General features: G+C 38.5%; 1 protein-coding gene across 1 annotated transcript; it reads right to left on the bottom strand.

Annotated features, from left to right (window-relative positions):
• Nucleotides 1–2,325: 2,325 nt before the first annotated feature.
• vtg3 (vitellogenin 3, phosvitinless) lies at nucleotides 2,326–13,983 on the bottom strand. The gene is made up of 28 exons (XM_019254995.2): nucleotides 13,895–13,983; nucleotides 13,558–13,578; nucleotides 13,305–13,456; nucleotides 12,505–12,756; nucleotides 12,233–12,394; nucleotides 11,989–12,137; nucleotides 11,746–11,896; nucleotides 11,125–11,282; nucleotides 9,355–9,520; nucleotides 9,147–9,272; nucleotides 8,765–8,983; nucleotides 8,164–8,381; nucleotides 7,976–8,073; nucleotides 7,767–7,891; nucleotides 7,566–7,667; nucleotides 7,350–7,469; nucleotides 7,036–7,225; nucleotides 6,850–6,937; nucleotides 6,527–6,712; nucleotides 6,000–6,099; nucleotides 5,744–5,912; nucleotides 5,002–5,111; nucleotides 4,845–4,910; nucleotides 4,367–4,573; nucleotides 3,735–3,880; nucleotides 3,392–3,530; nucleotides 3,154–3,264; nucleotides 2,326–2,957 (listed from the first exon to the last, which is right to left on the bottom strand). The coding sequence occupies exons 1-27, from the start codon at nucleotides 13,932–13,934 to the stop codon at nucleotides 3,160–3,162; spliced, it is 3,765 nt and encodes a 1,254-aa protein (XP_019110540.2). The 5' UTR covers nucleotides 13,935–13,983; the 3' UTR covers nucleotides 2,326–2,957; nucleotides 3,154–3,159.
• Nucleotides 13,984–15,897: the final 1,914 nt, after the last annotated feature.

Raw genomic sequence — 15,897 nt, 5'->3', positions numbered from 1 at the left:
GAGAAAATAGCAACAACACAGCATGGTAATAACATATGATTAGAATATTGCCATATCAGTCCAAGATGTGTCATTATCGTGATCATAAACAGACTCTTAAGATGACAGTAATGTTTTAAAAGAAGAGTCATACTATAGAGTAAGAGGTCTATAATATGCGCTCTGCCTGAAAAACATGGCACCACTACTCGAGTGCGGAGCAACAAGATTTCTTAATAACGTCTGTGAACATGGCAACGAGCCCATTTAGTGAGAATTATGGTGAAATTATTGGGTGGAATGATGTGGGCTCAGTGGAGGTCTAATAAGCAGGCCGGATGTTAAATTTCGAGCCTTCTGGAAGAGCCATGAAGTGTCCATGACGGGGTGTGCCCGCTTGATAATGTCCCACTCACATTTCACACCTTCTTTCTGCGTACCTTAAATGCGAAGAGGAGGCATTTGATGTCGGATCATGTATGCTTGTGGAAAAGCAATCCAGTTTATGGCTGCTTCAAATTACCCGATTGATACTAAACCACTAAACTGACACTAAACCAGCTCCTCTTGATAATGGGAAATCTCTATCAGCTAAGATACGGTAGTGCCCCTGCTAAACGCTGAATGTTGTACAAATATTTGCTTGTTTATTACCAAAAAAGCATCTTTACATACTATGGTTTGCATAGTTTGATGTTAATAAGAAAGCACCATACTGACAGTAGGTCATTTTATTTTATTTTTATATTAGAATAAAAGGTGCCCTCTCTTTGCAGGCCAAAGAGTTGCAGGAGCACTTTGACTGTGCCAAGACATATGTTTATTTATCCTGAAAATGTCAACATCGACTGCATAGCACTCTCTGTGTGCTGAACAAATACCGATGCCAGGCTTTAAGCACTGTGCCAGGCATATTTTAATGTCTGGTAAACACTGTCCTCTAGTGCTCACACTCTAACACACCCACATTCATACCGTCCCTAATGTCAGTGCCAAAACATGTGGGCTTTTCAAGGAATTCGATTTTACAGCATATTGTTATATATGTTAATAACATTACATACTTCTGGGAGATTTCCAACAGTCAAAACATCCGTCACAAATGATGTTAATTCTTCTTAGTGTAGAAGTGGAAGTGTCACTTGTTGAACTGATGGATTTTGCAATGAAACTCATCAGCTGCATTGACTTTGTGTGCCTCCAACAATGCTCTGTGCTCTGCAGAAAAACTGCAACAATAGCTACAATTGGACAAAAATGTCTGTAGCCATGGTTTTATTATCTGCTACCCTCAGATGGTTTTTAGCAGGGCTGGTATAGTCTGCCTAATGAGGCAAGTCACAATCACAGAGTGAGCAGCAATAAAAAGGAGGGGATAGCCAATCCCTCCTCCTCCAAATTACCTGATCAATCATTTACTAATGCTCCCAACTAGCTGATTTCACCTGTCAACACAAGGTCAGGCTGCCCTGAGCCTCTAGATGACACGAGGTGATGTGCATCTTGACGCGCGCACAACAGATTTGCAATCAGTCTGTCAACCGGTACTTGAAAGCCCGCAGGATATTAAAGATGTAAATGGAACATAATGGTGCCATTATAATTGTGCTCATCCTGTTCAGGCTTTGATGGCAATGTCTTTTCTCTGCAATTCAACACCATCTGGCTAAATCAGCGTAGGCAGGAGAAGCAGAGCCAGGAGTAGTTAGGACACCCAGTCTTTGGTTAGGACGCAATCGTTATCTTTGGCTAATGACACATCCCATTTGTTAGGACTCAAAGTTGAGATGTGGGCCAGACCCAGTTCAGGCACAATGAATGTTTGTTAAATCTTTCTTCCATTCAACACCTTAACATCTCTGCTTTGATATCTCTGAGTGTAAAATGATGTAGTCCATGCTTTAGCAAAGCACATAGCCCTTTGTGTGGCAAAGGCATTCAACTTTAAGGGCATGCACGGTGACATTGTGTACTGACATCTGCAAACAGTTCTGTTGGGTCAGTTGACCAAACAAACACAGCAGGTCATACGGACCTTGTAAACATCTGTCTCTTTCAGAAACGTGTCAAACAGGGCATTTTACTGAATACAAAAGTCATTCACAGTATTCAGTATTTTGATGATCAAACTGGACATTTAGAGTTATAACAGGACCAACAAACAAAGACTGTTTATTTGCCAGTTTGGCTGGTAGAGGAGACAAACCTGCCAGACATTTGGCTTGTGTTTTCTGCAGTTTCCACTCCATTTCTTACATATTGTAAGGGAAATTAGACTTGGCAAAGATAATGTTATGCAAATTGCTTTCTTTTTTATAACAAAAGCAAAGAGCGCTCGAAAGTTTTCATCAGAAGAGATTTTATGACTCGATCTGCATCAAGTTTTTTTTTAAGGATTTCCAGGGATTTCATCAGTACAATACTGTGTGATAATTATTCATGAGCAGAATCAGATTATAACTCCATTAGTGTAATGCCATATATCAATAATGTGGTTCTAACTGATCTCTCTATTTTCTTTTTCTTAGTGGATTAACAAGTAGAAACTGACCTTGGTTGAGATTCATTTAATATTGTTTCGGTGAAGTAAAAGATGCTATAATGCTCTGCATTATAATCATGGGATACACAGATTTAACACAATGTTTGGATGAACAAAGTTTCTTTTTCACTGACAGAATTAGAACTGATTTATGCTGAAATCCATTTTTGTAAATCCAATGTTATGAAGATACAATATTTCGGAACGTGAGCATGAATTCACACATTGTTTCATCAAAAGAGGGTGTTCAAATATTAACATGCTTTCAAATTAATACATTAGACCCTTTACAGGTTATTTCCAAACTGGTGACATCTGACGGATTACTGATGCATCTTTTATGATCCTCACTTTCATCATGGTGGTGAGATTTCTGGTTGCAGTGTTTTCACTTTGAAAAGAGGCATCTGGCTCCCATCTGGTCTTTGTTGTCTTTCCACAGCACAAAACATATTTTATAAAGCAAGAAAAAATGGCACAGCTCTTTGCTTGTTTAAGCTCATCTGCTTTGCATAGAAATTAGTTATAAACTATCCCCTGCCATACACACATACCCTCACTAAATTACATGTTCAAAAAGACAAGAAAGAAACCTGCAATTAAGTTTAATCAAACTGGTTTGTGTAGCTTACATGTATTTATGCACGCCCAAAAGTGTCCATTGTTGTGTTTCTGTCATGTTGAAAGTCCAGAAAACTGGCAGGTGGCAGTGGGACTGGAATAGCGTGGCGGTAAACTGTATACTAATGACACAAGACAAGAAATGACACATCCGTGTAAATACAGCAGTCTAGATTAGTTACATAGAATGCACAGATTTAGTCTTTAGTATAGCATAACAATGCAGGTAGTGAATGTGCCCTCCAATACCTCTGGGAATTTAATCTTCACATCAACGCTGTCTGCTGAGGCGGCAACAACTGATGCAGAAACCTCCTGCTTGGCATTTCTCTCATGTTGCTGGGAGAAACCGAGAAGGAAAGCCATGCCGGGAACGTAGCTTTCAATTCTGGGAAAAAATAAAAAGCACCTTTAATAACACATGCCAGTATATGTCATAAATGTAAATGTAAACGTTTCCACCATGCTCTGTAAGGCAAAGTGAGCTTCTTATTCTTCTTCTTGTTTCTTCTTCAGCTTTTTCTCCTCTACCTCTGCTTTTTTTAGTCCTTGATAAAAAAAAAAAAACTGCATTTATTCCACTGTGGCTCACCTCCTGCCTATCTCTGCCATGGTTTCAGGGATCCTGGTCCAGTGTACCTTGGCCTTGAGTGTTGGCTTGGAACCAGGCAGATGTGCAGTTGCACCTCTCATTGACATTTCATAGGACTGACATTCAGCTCCCCATCTAATATGTGCCTAGACAGCATGTGAGAAAGACAAAGAAAACCTCAGGGTGAAGGGCGAAGTAGGGTGTTTCTACACACAACAGCTTTGAATCCAGCCTTGGTATGCAACATACGATTACTATCAGTTCTAATGTAGAAATGTAACAATTATACAGCGTAACAGATTTGAAGCGGTGTATGTCCATCAATTTTTACGAAATATACTTTTCCACATTATTTAAGTTATACGTTTAAAATTCCTTAACAATAAAAGTACATGTTATCACCTTTACAGGTGATATTTTAGCAAATTTGTTGGCAAAGATCTGTAACCTGCCATCTGCCACCTGACAAATAAAAGGTTACACATACAAGTAAAGAAGCTGAACGGATTGCATGTCTTAGATGTGCTGACTGGTGAAGATAGCAGTAGTATTATTGTATTAATTTCTGTCATTTTATACACTCAGATAACTGAAAACAAAAATAAATGTCCTCCTGTGTGTTTTAGGTCTACCTTTGTCTCAGCATGGGCATCAGCAATGACGTTAATGCACATCTTCCAGTTAGTGTCTTCTCCAACCTCAGACACAATCAGCTGGACGTTCTGAATGTTTTCCTCGGGCGTGCAGTACATGGCTGCATCGTAACCCTCAGGCTTTGAGTTGCCACTCATAGCAAGGCCTTTGATACTGAACACAGATTCAGGTGTTGAGTCCCAGCCCTAATGAATGAAATAGAAAGCAGTCCATAATACTGTAATGGACGTGTGCATCATGTCCAATGTGTAGAGTACTGATCATCTTATGTCATGTAAGGACAAAATCTAGTTAGCTTATTGGACAGTGGGACTGGGGACTGAATAGTAATGGTGGAATCATGATACATAAGCCAATAAAACATTTTACAGATGACATTGCTCAGTACAAACTGCCCATTTAGTTCAATGAAACATATTTTGGGTCACTCTCTGCGGAGGATGTTATTTCCATTACGTAGTTATGATAGCCGTTATGAGATCCTCTCTCACTTGAGGCTGAATCAGAGGACTGAGCTGCATCCTGTAAACACAATTAAGCAACAGGAGAATTTGAATGGGTAAAACAGCAGAGCAGGTGCAGAGATAATAACATTGCAAGGGTAGCCAAATACCTTGGAAATCCTCCTCAGAGTCTCAAGGAGTTGGCTTGCACTCATTGGATGTCTGCTTGGACCAGCATTAACCTCAAAGTGGATTTTGTCAACAGCTTTGATTGCCTGGGCTAAAAAAAGTGCACAGGAAATGTACACAAGGAGACACAATAACATAAACTGCTATACAATTGGATGCAAAACAATCTTTGCCTAGTGTATGACAAAATTATTTTACTCAATAAATAATAATAAGCATGATTTTGATTAAATAAAACTACATTTCTGTTTTCTTAATTTGCTAAAGTTTGGTCAAATCTACAGGAATTCATAGAGTCAACAAGTCCATACAGATAATAACCCAAGCCAAGCAAACCATCTTTAAGGGCTCTGCATTGACCATTCATAAAATAATATAGAGAAGAGTCATCATGTCAAAATTGCAAAATACAGCAGCAGCAGTGGTCTCTATGAAGCAAAGATGAATAACCATCTTTGCTGGGTGGTTCTGCTGCTGCTGCTGCTGTATTTTGCAATTTGCTCCTGAAGCAGTGCGAATGAACTTGTCTGTAGGTGTTGCCATACTGATAAAATGCTTTAACGCTGGCTGGCAGCAGCGAATGAAACAGCAATCTTTGCAAATTGGGCATTAAAGTTACCACTTTCACTGAGTATTGTGTTTCAAGTTTCCTGTTAAAGATATGTTGTATTCTTGAAACCATAGTGAGTTTGTGATGTGCACAGTACTGTTGGACTTGCATACCTCTGTCTACTTTGACTCCCATGTAGGTCTCTCCAAGGAAATAGTACAGGGGGTATTCCTCATGGTAATACTCTCTCCTGAACTGAGATTCCACACAGACACCAACTCCATAAATGTCACTCTCAGCACACATTTTGCCCCTTGGATTCCAGGTGTTTGGTGTCAGGACCTGCTGGATTGTACAAATCACAAAGATATTAGCTTTCTGTAAATACCTTAACTCTAACAAAAAGTCTCATAAAGGTGTTAACTGTACCTGATTTGCCTTATGCGAGTTTACAGCGTTGGGCATTATTGGAGTCATTTTAGCCAAAGCTGGCTCCTCAATGTTCCTGGTGACTGCATATACATTGGATCTGTTGTTTGGAATGGAAAGTAAGAATTGTTAGGCACACTGGCTGCATTGTGTATCCTGTGTACAAAACTCAAAGCACATTTGTATAACATATAGTAACATAATGTTTTGGAATCGCCAGATTTCGATTCAGAATCTATTTTTAATTCAGCATCAACTTCATGAGTCAATGAACAGGTGAGGGTGATGAAGTCAAGGGTCATTGAAGTGTTTCGGTATGTCAAGTTGCATATATAACAGGCAGTGAACCTAACTGGTCTTAATAGGTGAGTGCGTGTGAAGAAGTACATTTTGTTAACACAGCAAGAATGAACCCAAAAACTATTATTGTCATACAACAATGGATTTTCAGAGTTTGTTAATTAATTCACAAACAGAGATTCGGAGGGTCGTAAAAGAAGAAAAATCATGATTGCCCTAAAACATACCTGACTGAAAAGACTTCAAACTCTTTTTTCCATGGAGCAAAGTCGAGTTCAAACTTCTTTTCTCTGACATTGATCTTGGCAGAAATCTTCCATGGGAGAGCAAGAGGCATTTTACTCTTAAACTCAGAACCACACTGGAACAGCTCTGTGTTGATCCCATAGAAAACCCATAAATCCTTTGTGAAACTAGGAAAAAAGAAGAGGTTAATTTAGTAGATGTGTCGAATGTAAATTACACAGATACAGATAGAAAAGGCCACCTCATAGAATTTTTCTTCTGATGATGTTTCCTTAATATGCTGAATGAACATTGTGTATTTTACCCAATAAAACCGTCACTCTCCAATGTAATTTCAGAATTAAAGAGTTGTCCGAGACGTTCAGTAGGAGGTGGATTTACTGCTGCTTTGGCTACAAAAGAAAGAAATAAGGGTTTACGTCAAGTAAAATAAATTACTTCAGTCATTAATCAACATGGTGGTAGTGTGCTGCAGGATATGACTCCTCACCATTAACAGTGATCCCATTGACGGTTTCATAATATTTGCTAATCTCTAGTGGGAGGCCCAGGGTGGTAGCTTGGAAGTAGCGAACTTCAAAGATTAAGAATGGTTTGGTCTTATGCCATGATATTCCTCTCTGTAAATTCTCAACTGCAGCCCATAGAGGACTTTCTTTCCCTGCTGAAGGACTGACAGCCTGCAAGGTTAAGAGGAGAGCATGCAACAGTTTTTGTACACTGCATGAAAAATATATTCCTTTTTGTTGACTGAACTGGCATACATGGATCCATGTGTTTTTCTGTGTTCAATTATTCTCTCACCGAGATGATGCTCCGAATGAACTCTTTGTTAATATCAGTGAAGAAAACCTCTTGTCCAGAGGCACGTACATAGGCAGAAAGGACAGGCTTATCACTGGGCAGAACTTCCCAGTTTTGGAGCTGAAAATGACACAGCACAATAGGCAGCCAAACTAATGAGGTGAGAAATCATAGTGCACTTATGATACTGCCCTAAAGTCTCAGTTAAATACTCACCAAATTAAAAAGAGCCTTGAAGTCACTAAAACTAAGATCTCCTTTAAAATTAGGGATGTTGTTGCCAAACAGTTCCTTAATCCCTTCACCACGGATACCCAACTTTAACGTGGAAAGAAAAGTGAAAAAATGATTACTAGTCATCACTGGGTAGACACGTTTCACTTCAATAAGTTTGAATGATAATTTATCAGACTGTACCTCCAGTAGCTGCAGAATTCTACCAATGAAATAATATTTTCCTTTCATGATCAATTCAGTGGGAAAGATGTTTGTTGCACTTTTGAGCATGAAGACTTCTGCTGCTGTACCCATTAGGAAGTCATCTTTAACAGAGAAATAGCAAATACTCATGTAACCATTTCAAAGAGATCCAAGAATCGATAATCAATACTTGTATTTGAGCATACCGTTAAACCAGTCCATGCGCCAGGCTTTGCTGTAATGATAACTCAGGCGACCAAACTTAGGAGCCAGGATCTTTACAGCTACACTGCAGGCAGTTGAGCTTTTGTGAAGAAAAGAAAAAAAATGAAAGCTGAAAAATTGAAAAACATAAACAACACCCAACTAAATATAACTGCATTGTTTTGCTCACAGGAAGTGATTGTTTGGCGTGCTGGATCTGGCCAAGCTTTTCATGTAGGAGTATGCAAAACTTATAACATTGAGGTCTTTTTCATCCTGTAGATGTGTAGTCACTGTGGACACAAGACCCATGGATGGCTTAGCTTCGAAAAGGACTGTGAGTGCCAGCATGCGTAGTTCAGTGGGAAGATTCTTCTGCAGGAACAGACTCAGGGTAATCTCTTGGACCTGAAAACAGAAGTATACCATTGATTCTTCAGGAGAATATAAGAGCACTGAGGGAATTTCTGCTCTGTCGCTTATTATCTGAACCGAGGATGATCTTTACAGAAAATGTCAATACATGTGTACAATTTAAAAATAATGTGACAATAGCATGAATCAGACTTGGCATTTCCACATAATTGATGAAAATTATTCTTTCCTGCCACAATGAATGAAATTAAATAGTCCACAGATTTGTGTAAATGCACTGTTACGTTGAATTTGACCTTAAATACATTTTTTTATCTTCACTATGGAACATAATTACCATAATTATTTAATGTCAAAAATCTGAATCTCGACAGTCTCCTTTTCTTCCTGCATGTCTTATGTAGAAGTGTTCTTACACTGTGAGGGTCTCTGGCAGCTATCAGTCTCATAGACTGCACAGCAGCACTCAGCACACGAGGTGGCAGATCCACAGGTGTGGCAGCCACACCGGGGAGGAAACGCATGATGGTTTTAATGCTGCCTGGATGACCTGCGTTCCCCAGAGCTTTCAGAGCGATGATCATGTCTGCCTCGCTGCCACTTCTCAGACTTCCCAAGGCCATGTCCAGCAGTGGCTAACACAGATAATCAATCAGTTTTTACAAAACTGTTATTGACTACATTATAATTCCACAAACATATGCATCCTTAAGCAGTTATGCTCTGAGGGACTCTTGCATGCTTATGTTTGGATTCTCAAATATATATCAAACGAAAGCGATTTGTCTGTTTGATTACCTGAACAGCATTTATTGGACACGGTGTATAATAGGCACAGTGCTTGTACACCAGAGAGCCGTAGGTAAGAACCACAGTATGCCACAGATAGATGTTGGATTTACTAAAGGGCATGTCCAGGAACATCTGCAAAAGAGAGACAGACATTTAGACATCTGGAGAGTATCATTTTCAATATGCAAACACAATTACTTTAGTATTAGCTCACTTTAGCCATCTCAACCAGCTCAGGGATTGGCTGGAGATGGTTTATCGACAGCAAAAGTGTCTCCACAGCTTCGACCGTGGAAATATCGCCAGCCTGAAACCTGCTTTCCATGAACTTCAGGATCCTGGCATCGCTGACTTCAACAATCATGTCCAAAAACCAACGTCTGATAGGTGACAGAAGAAAAAGTGAATACATCAGGCAACACTTAAGATAAGGATTATCCTTCAAATAAATCATAGATGGTAGATGAAATACAAGGTGTCACTGAGTGCACTTGGCTGTCTTAATCTTAATGAGCAAGGAACACAGTCTTTCAGTCACCTTTTTGTCATCTCATGTCTAATATGATAATAAATCTTTCATCTCTAGTATGTTAATGTGCCAGCCCAAATGCTTCCTGAACTAAGTGGGAGTACACCCTTCAATTAGCTATTCAGTTGAGTGGATCAGTATCAGATTTGAGAGATGGCCTTGGACCATTTTGTTCTCCATCTTATGACATTATAATGAAAATCTTGGTTAAAGCATAGCCAATGAGGATTCTCATTTTCAAACCTTACTTCAGTGTTACATAGTGAATAAATGTACTTATACCTTTTGACTTTATAATATAGATATTATCTTTAGGTTGTGATTGGAAAGTCATTTTCAAGGCCCCTAAAAACATAGTGTAGGTGACCTTTTTTATTTTTATAATTTTCATTTGGTAACTGGAATTTATGCTTAAATTGATACATTTTTTACATTTTTCTTCTTATTGGCCAATATTGGCCTATTTTTTTACCATAAAATAAGAGACTTAAAGTCATTTTTGATGCTACATTGACATGTAATTGGATGAACTGTGTCATTGTCATTCCCCTGTACTGGAGTTTCTGCACTATGTAACTTGGTGCTCCAGGTATGATTACCTGCAAGAAGTACGTAACACTTTACATTAGTCGCACACCACCAACTATTTCACTGATTTTAGTGACACCGGATCATATTTTATGGTAAAAATGATTCCCGCTTTCTGATGTCCTCAGTAAAGTAAACTGCTTCGAACTATAGCTGCTGTTAGCTCAGTTTGTTAGCTGAGCTGTCAGGACTGTGAGCTCAGAGCACTGGAGGAGTGTGAATGTGTGTACAACAGGCGTTTGGTACCACCAGGAAGAGAAGTTTTTTAGGTGTGGGGATTGGGGGAATTAGAGCAATGCAATGACAGAGGTGAAAAGACTGAAAGGTACATTGACAGAGGAAGCTAGGAGGACAAAAGGAGAGTTGCTGGACAAGAGTAAATCCAGGACTGACTTTTAGTCGTTGGTGAGGGCTTTGCGAAATAATTGGCTGAAAGACAGATGCTGAGCTGGCTGCTATGTCTTGTCCATCTACTACAGTGGTATTGCACTTTGAAACTCTGTCGCTAATTCGCAAAAATACGTAATAAGTACAATGTCGCTTTAAAAGTATTTGCAACAAAACAGACTTAATGTATCCAGAGTAAAAATACTCATTAGGCTAGTCATTGCAATGCTATATCACATTGTATTTTATCCATTTATTACAATAAGATTACCATTAATGTTGTCGCTGGTCGAGGTGAGATCATTTTAATAATCATACTTTATATATGTAACTGTTTTAGAACTTATTATGGACTTTCTTTGTAAAGCAGAAGGAGTTGAAGTCTAAAGTAGCTTAAAATAGACATACTCAAGTAAAGTGCATCAAACGTGTTTAAGCACAGTACTTACAGAAAATGAAAATACAGAAGTACTCACTCACCTGTACTCTTCATTTCCTGCAAACTCCTTCCACATAGCCTCTAATCCTTCATAAGGCACCACTCTGAGAAGTTGGTAAAGCTTTATAGTATCTTCAGTCCTTGCGCTGTCAATCTCGTATTTATTAACTTCAGCCAAATGTTTGACCAACTCTATAGCCTGTGAAGAGGAACGGAGAGTAGATGGTTGGTTAATTTGTTTGTTGGTTTCTTTTCCACAGTCAGTACATACATATCACAGAGACAGGTCATTCATACAGAAATACGAGATTTTCAGAGTCACTAACATGAATTACTTATTTAAAGCTCCTGTGATACTTAAAATAAAATGACATTTCCAAATAGATAAAATTCATTAATTTACGCCACTCTACTTTTAGATCCTCAGTGCACGCGATTTCTTTAGATTTAGATTTTATAAAAGAAAAGTAAATGTCAAATGAAAATATCCATGGATGTAATTAATTTGCTGCTTTCTCTGCTTTTATTTTTTTTTATTTGAGTTGTGTATATTTCTTGTGTGTATGCTTCCTTCTCCTTTTCTCCTTCTCTTCTGATTTGTATGTAGCAGCAGCAGCATACATACATATATATATATATCAATGAAATATAGATATTACTACCTTTGGTACTGGGTTCTCCAGGTTCTGCATCATAATGGGGACATTAGCTTCTGCATTGACAAACTTGTACACAAGGTTGCCCTTGCTCTCCATTGGTCCATACAAAACGGCTCTACCTGTGTCACTCACACCGAGTAGCACCATTTCCTTCCTGCGGGAGAAGTTATTTAAAGCAGGCAATTTGTATTGCAGACAAGCACTGTGGATGAGCAGGCATAATGTGCACATATTTTCTTGTCTTACATCGCTTCCATCTTGAAACTGCCACCCTTCACATTGAAGGGACTGAAGTGCTGTTGCTCCAGGCCGTGAGCCCTGGTAATGAGACCACCCTCTGCTGTTGGTTTGACTGTGTAAACGTATCTCACCGCTGAAATGATAGATTCTCCTCTCTAGATTTGGAGGACACAAAAACAAAAATAGCACTGACTTTGGTGTGTTTAATTGAAGTGTAGAATCTGATGAATCTGCAGTGAGATAAGCAGACCTGTTTGGCAACTTCATCGACCACAGCTGTTGCCATTCCCCTGTAGATAGCTGCTTTCTCACTGCAGCCATTGAGGTCCACCACCTGAGTGATGGTCATGTCATGTGTTTCCACATTTTCCTCTGTAGCATAGTTACTCTGACACTTTCCATGGATGCCAACCTACAAACAAAATTGAACTTGTTGCATTTTTTATGACATTTTGACAGATGCTGAGTAGAAATAAATGAAGACAGAGCAGAGAAGTCGTGTGTTCATCAGCAGAGACTTACCTCTACAAGCTCATAGATCCTCTGTGTAGTCTTGACAGTGACTTGGAAGAAACCCAAGATCCCTCTCACAATGTTGACAACAGTGTCAGAAACCTCCGGAGAGGCGTGGATGGCACTAATGTGTCCACTGGTGTAGTCAAACATGAATGGTTTGATGAGCTGGGCAGCAATACGCTGGCTGAGCTTTGGGGAGGCATTAAAGTCGTTTTTCCCCGGGAAACCGTTGAACTCCTGAAAGGCCAACTCTGAAACCTTTGAACCAGAGATGGAAATAAGAGTTTTATAGTTTGTGATTATTCAACATGAAAACTCAAAAATGCTCATATTCATGTCAGACAAAACAGAATTTGTAACAGGACAGGAACTGCTCATTACAACATTTGAACACAGAGTTTGAACACGGCATCTGTTTATGACTGAAAGGTGACATAAAGGTATTGCAAGACTGTTTGCATTGTTGCATTATAGGAAAACAGTGTTGCAAACATTTCTAACAATCTCTGACGTGATATTCAGAACTTTCATGAATCTAAAAAGTTTAAAAAGTTCTTCTGGCTGCTTAGAGTTTTCCAAATCATGTACAACCTTTGAACAGATGTTGATTAAATTGACCTCTAAATAATTTATGACACATGATTAAACAATGAATGACAAATTGTGCGCTGCCAGTTACTTTATGTGATTTATGAATAAGACTTTAAAATGAACTAATTAACAGCCTGTCAGTGTTATCGCTGCACTACTCTGTTACTTATTAGTACAACATGATATTCTGAGAAAGTCTGTGTTGTCACTCTTACCTGAAGGCTGAATGTTTGGTCGGATATACCACTGATCTTGACCTTACATGATATTCTCATCCCAGCCTCTGCAAGGTTTGGAATGCCGAGTCCAAAGTTCACCCCTCCTTCATATTTGTACTCGTAGGTTTTCCTGGGATTCAGGGCGAGCTCTGGAAAAATGTTTCCAAAGTTAAATGTCCTTTCTCTTGTTCTTTATGGAAAGTTTTTTAAAAATATTTTGTACATCATGACAATGATGAAAAAGACGTACCATAACGAAGATTTTGACATGCTAAAAGAATAAAGAGCAAACACAGTGTCAGCATTAAAACCTTTGTGAATATAGCTGCTTTTTAAAAAAGTTTAATTAGATTTATTTATGATCTACAAAACTCTTAATTCCTACATGTTAAAATTACAAAAAGAGCAGCAATATCTCAAAAAACAAGATCACATAACTGTAAACAAAACCAAAAAATAGTAGATAAGTAGGTAACAACAAAACGATTAAAGTTAAATTTACCTTAAACCATAAGAGACTCTCTTCTAAAAGTCACCAACAATTCTTCTACAAGTAAAATAATATGAATGAGTCAATAAAAACTTACTAGCCAGAGCCACAAGGCAGCACAGGAGCAGCCCCCGCATGATGACACTGAGAAGTGGAAGCTACTACTTCAAATGTGCCCCTTATATTGGGGAAACTGGTTGCATTGAGCCTTGTGGGCAGGTCACCAGTTGATTTAGACACCTGACTGCTTTAAAGTAAAGATTGCTGTCTGAGCCATGTTGCCCTGTGACATTGTCAAAGTGACACCATTAATGTGCGAGTCAATGGTATCTACTATCTTGTAAACAGTAAGTGAGCCGCTGTGGTCGATGACTTTTTGCTGGGTCTTTAAAACATGTGATTACATCAAACAAAAAATGGTCATATCTTTTTTAACCCTTTTCTGGAAATCAAAGGGGAAATATATAATTGTCATGCTTTTTCTCACATACACACAGAACTCACTGGTTTGTTTCGTATAAATTGTTTATCTCAGCCACATGGAGTGAGGCAAGAAAGAGAGCATGCAGGCAAGTTTTCTTGAATATCAGTATAACTCTACTGCATAAAACGTATGTGCGGTCCCCTGGCGACACAAAGCTCGCCTCCTGGATACAACAAAGTCAAACAGTATGATTAATCTCTGCTCTTCATGCCTATCTGAAAATCTGCCTCGGCCTTGAGCGCTCCACAGACGGCCCTCTTTATATGTGCAGTTTGAGGGTGATGACATCATGCAGCAATCAGCCCGAGTGTCTGCTCTTGCTGTCTTCTGGAGTTGTATTCAGATTGCACAACACAGGAATCCCTTGTGTCATAGCACTTACGGATTGTCTCAGCCATCACACTTCATATTTATTTCCAGGCTTCAATTCACCTCATGGTGACATGTCAGTATCAGCCAGTAGAGGGCTCCAACGTCACATTTTTGTTCTTGAATTGGGTTGAGAAAGATGGATCGTTTTGAATATTACAGGACAGACAAAGAGGGGAAACGCATAAAACACATATTGATTGGATTTAGTCATATATATATATACACTGTAACATTGTATATAAGTACTTTTACTCTAGTATTGTACTTGTTGTATCCTATGTGCTACTTCTACTTCATGTAGTGAGAAATCATTTACTTCACTACAATTATCTGACTGCTGTAGTTACTTGTTACTTTACAAACTAAGATGTTTGAGATGAGTTGAGAGCTGAGATGAGTACAGAAATAGATGATGTTTTATTATTAGATGTTTTATTCTAAATTAAACTGCCCAACCATATATATGAGGACAATTGTTTGATGCATCAAAAACCATCGTTGACAGAAAAAAAAATAATGAAAAAAATTAAAGTAATTGGACGCACAACTATTTTGAGAATTGTTCATGGTTCCAGCTTAACAGATGTGAAGATTTGTTGTTTATCCTTTTATTTCTTGAAATATTTTTTTTTAGGTCTATCACAGCTATCTACAGACTTGTAAAGTCGTAGTCTGTTCTAGTTGTAAATCCGTCTGGGTTAAGTGATCCAAAGAATGTGAAAAAAAATTCACAGTGTTCACCAAAGTGAGAACAAAAGAGAGAATGTTCAGGGTGTTTTTTATGTTATGTATTTTTCACAGAAAGATGTAGACCCGCAGTATCTGAAAGGACCCAACTAAATGTTTCAACATCCAACAAATGATGCTGGAGAACAGAGGTAACTATGCCACTGTGCACAGCCAAGAAAACAAACACAGAGACAAAGGGTTAGAAGAGTTGCACATGTATACACAGTGCACACTGCTGTCTTTTTAGTTCAATAATAATATTATTAGATATCCATGCCTTGTCTCCATTCATTCAATAAATAACTCATTAGTGTTAGTATTATGTTGTAATTACAGTATGAATTAAAGACTGGACAGAATCTTGTGGACTAAAGGCTTTAAGGTTATGGTTTATGCACTGTAAGTAAAGTTTATGAATGAATGGTTGTGATACTGCAGTTTTGCTTGGTTTAATTATTTTAGAGAGTCACTTTATAAGAAAATTTACTGTAAATGAAAAGAGATTCCAAATTCGG

The sequence above is a fragment of the Larimichthys crocea genome, chromosome XVII (assembly GCF_000972845.2).
Source record: "Larimichthys crocea isolate SSNF chromosome XVII, L_crocea_2.0, whole genome shotgun sequence".
Lineage (NCBI taxonomy): Eukaryota > Metazoa > Chordata > Actinopteri > Sciaenidae > Larimichthys > Larimichthys crocea.
Note: the sequence above shows the minus strand (reverse complement) of the source record. Positions and strands in the feature narration are given on the sequence as shown.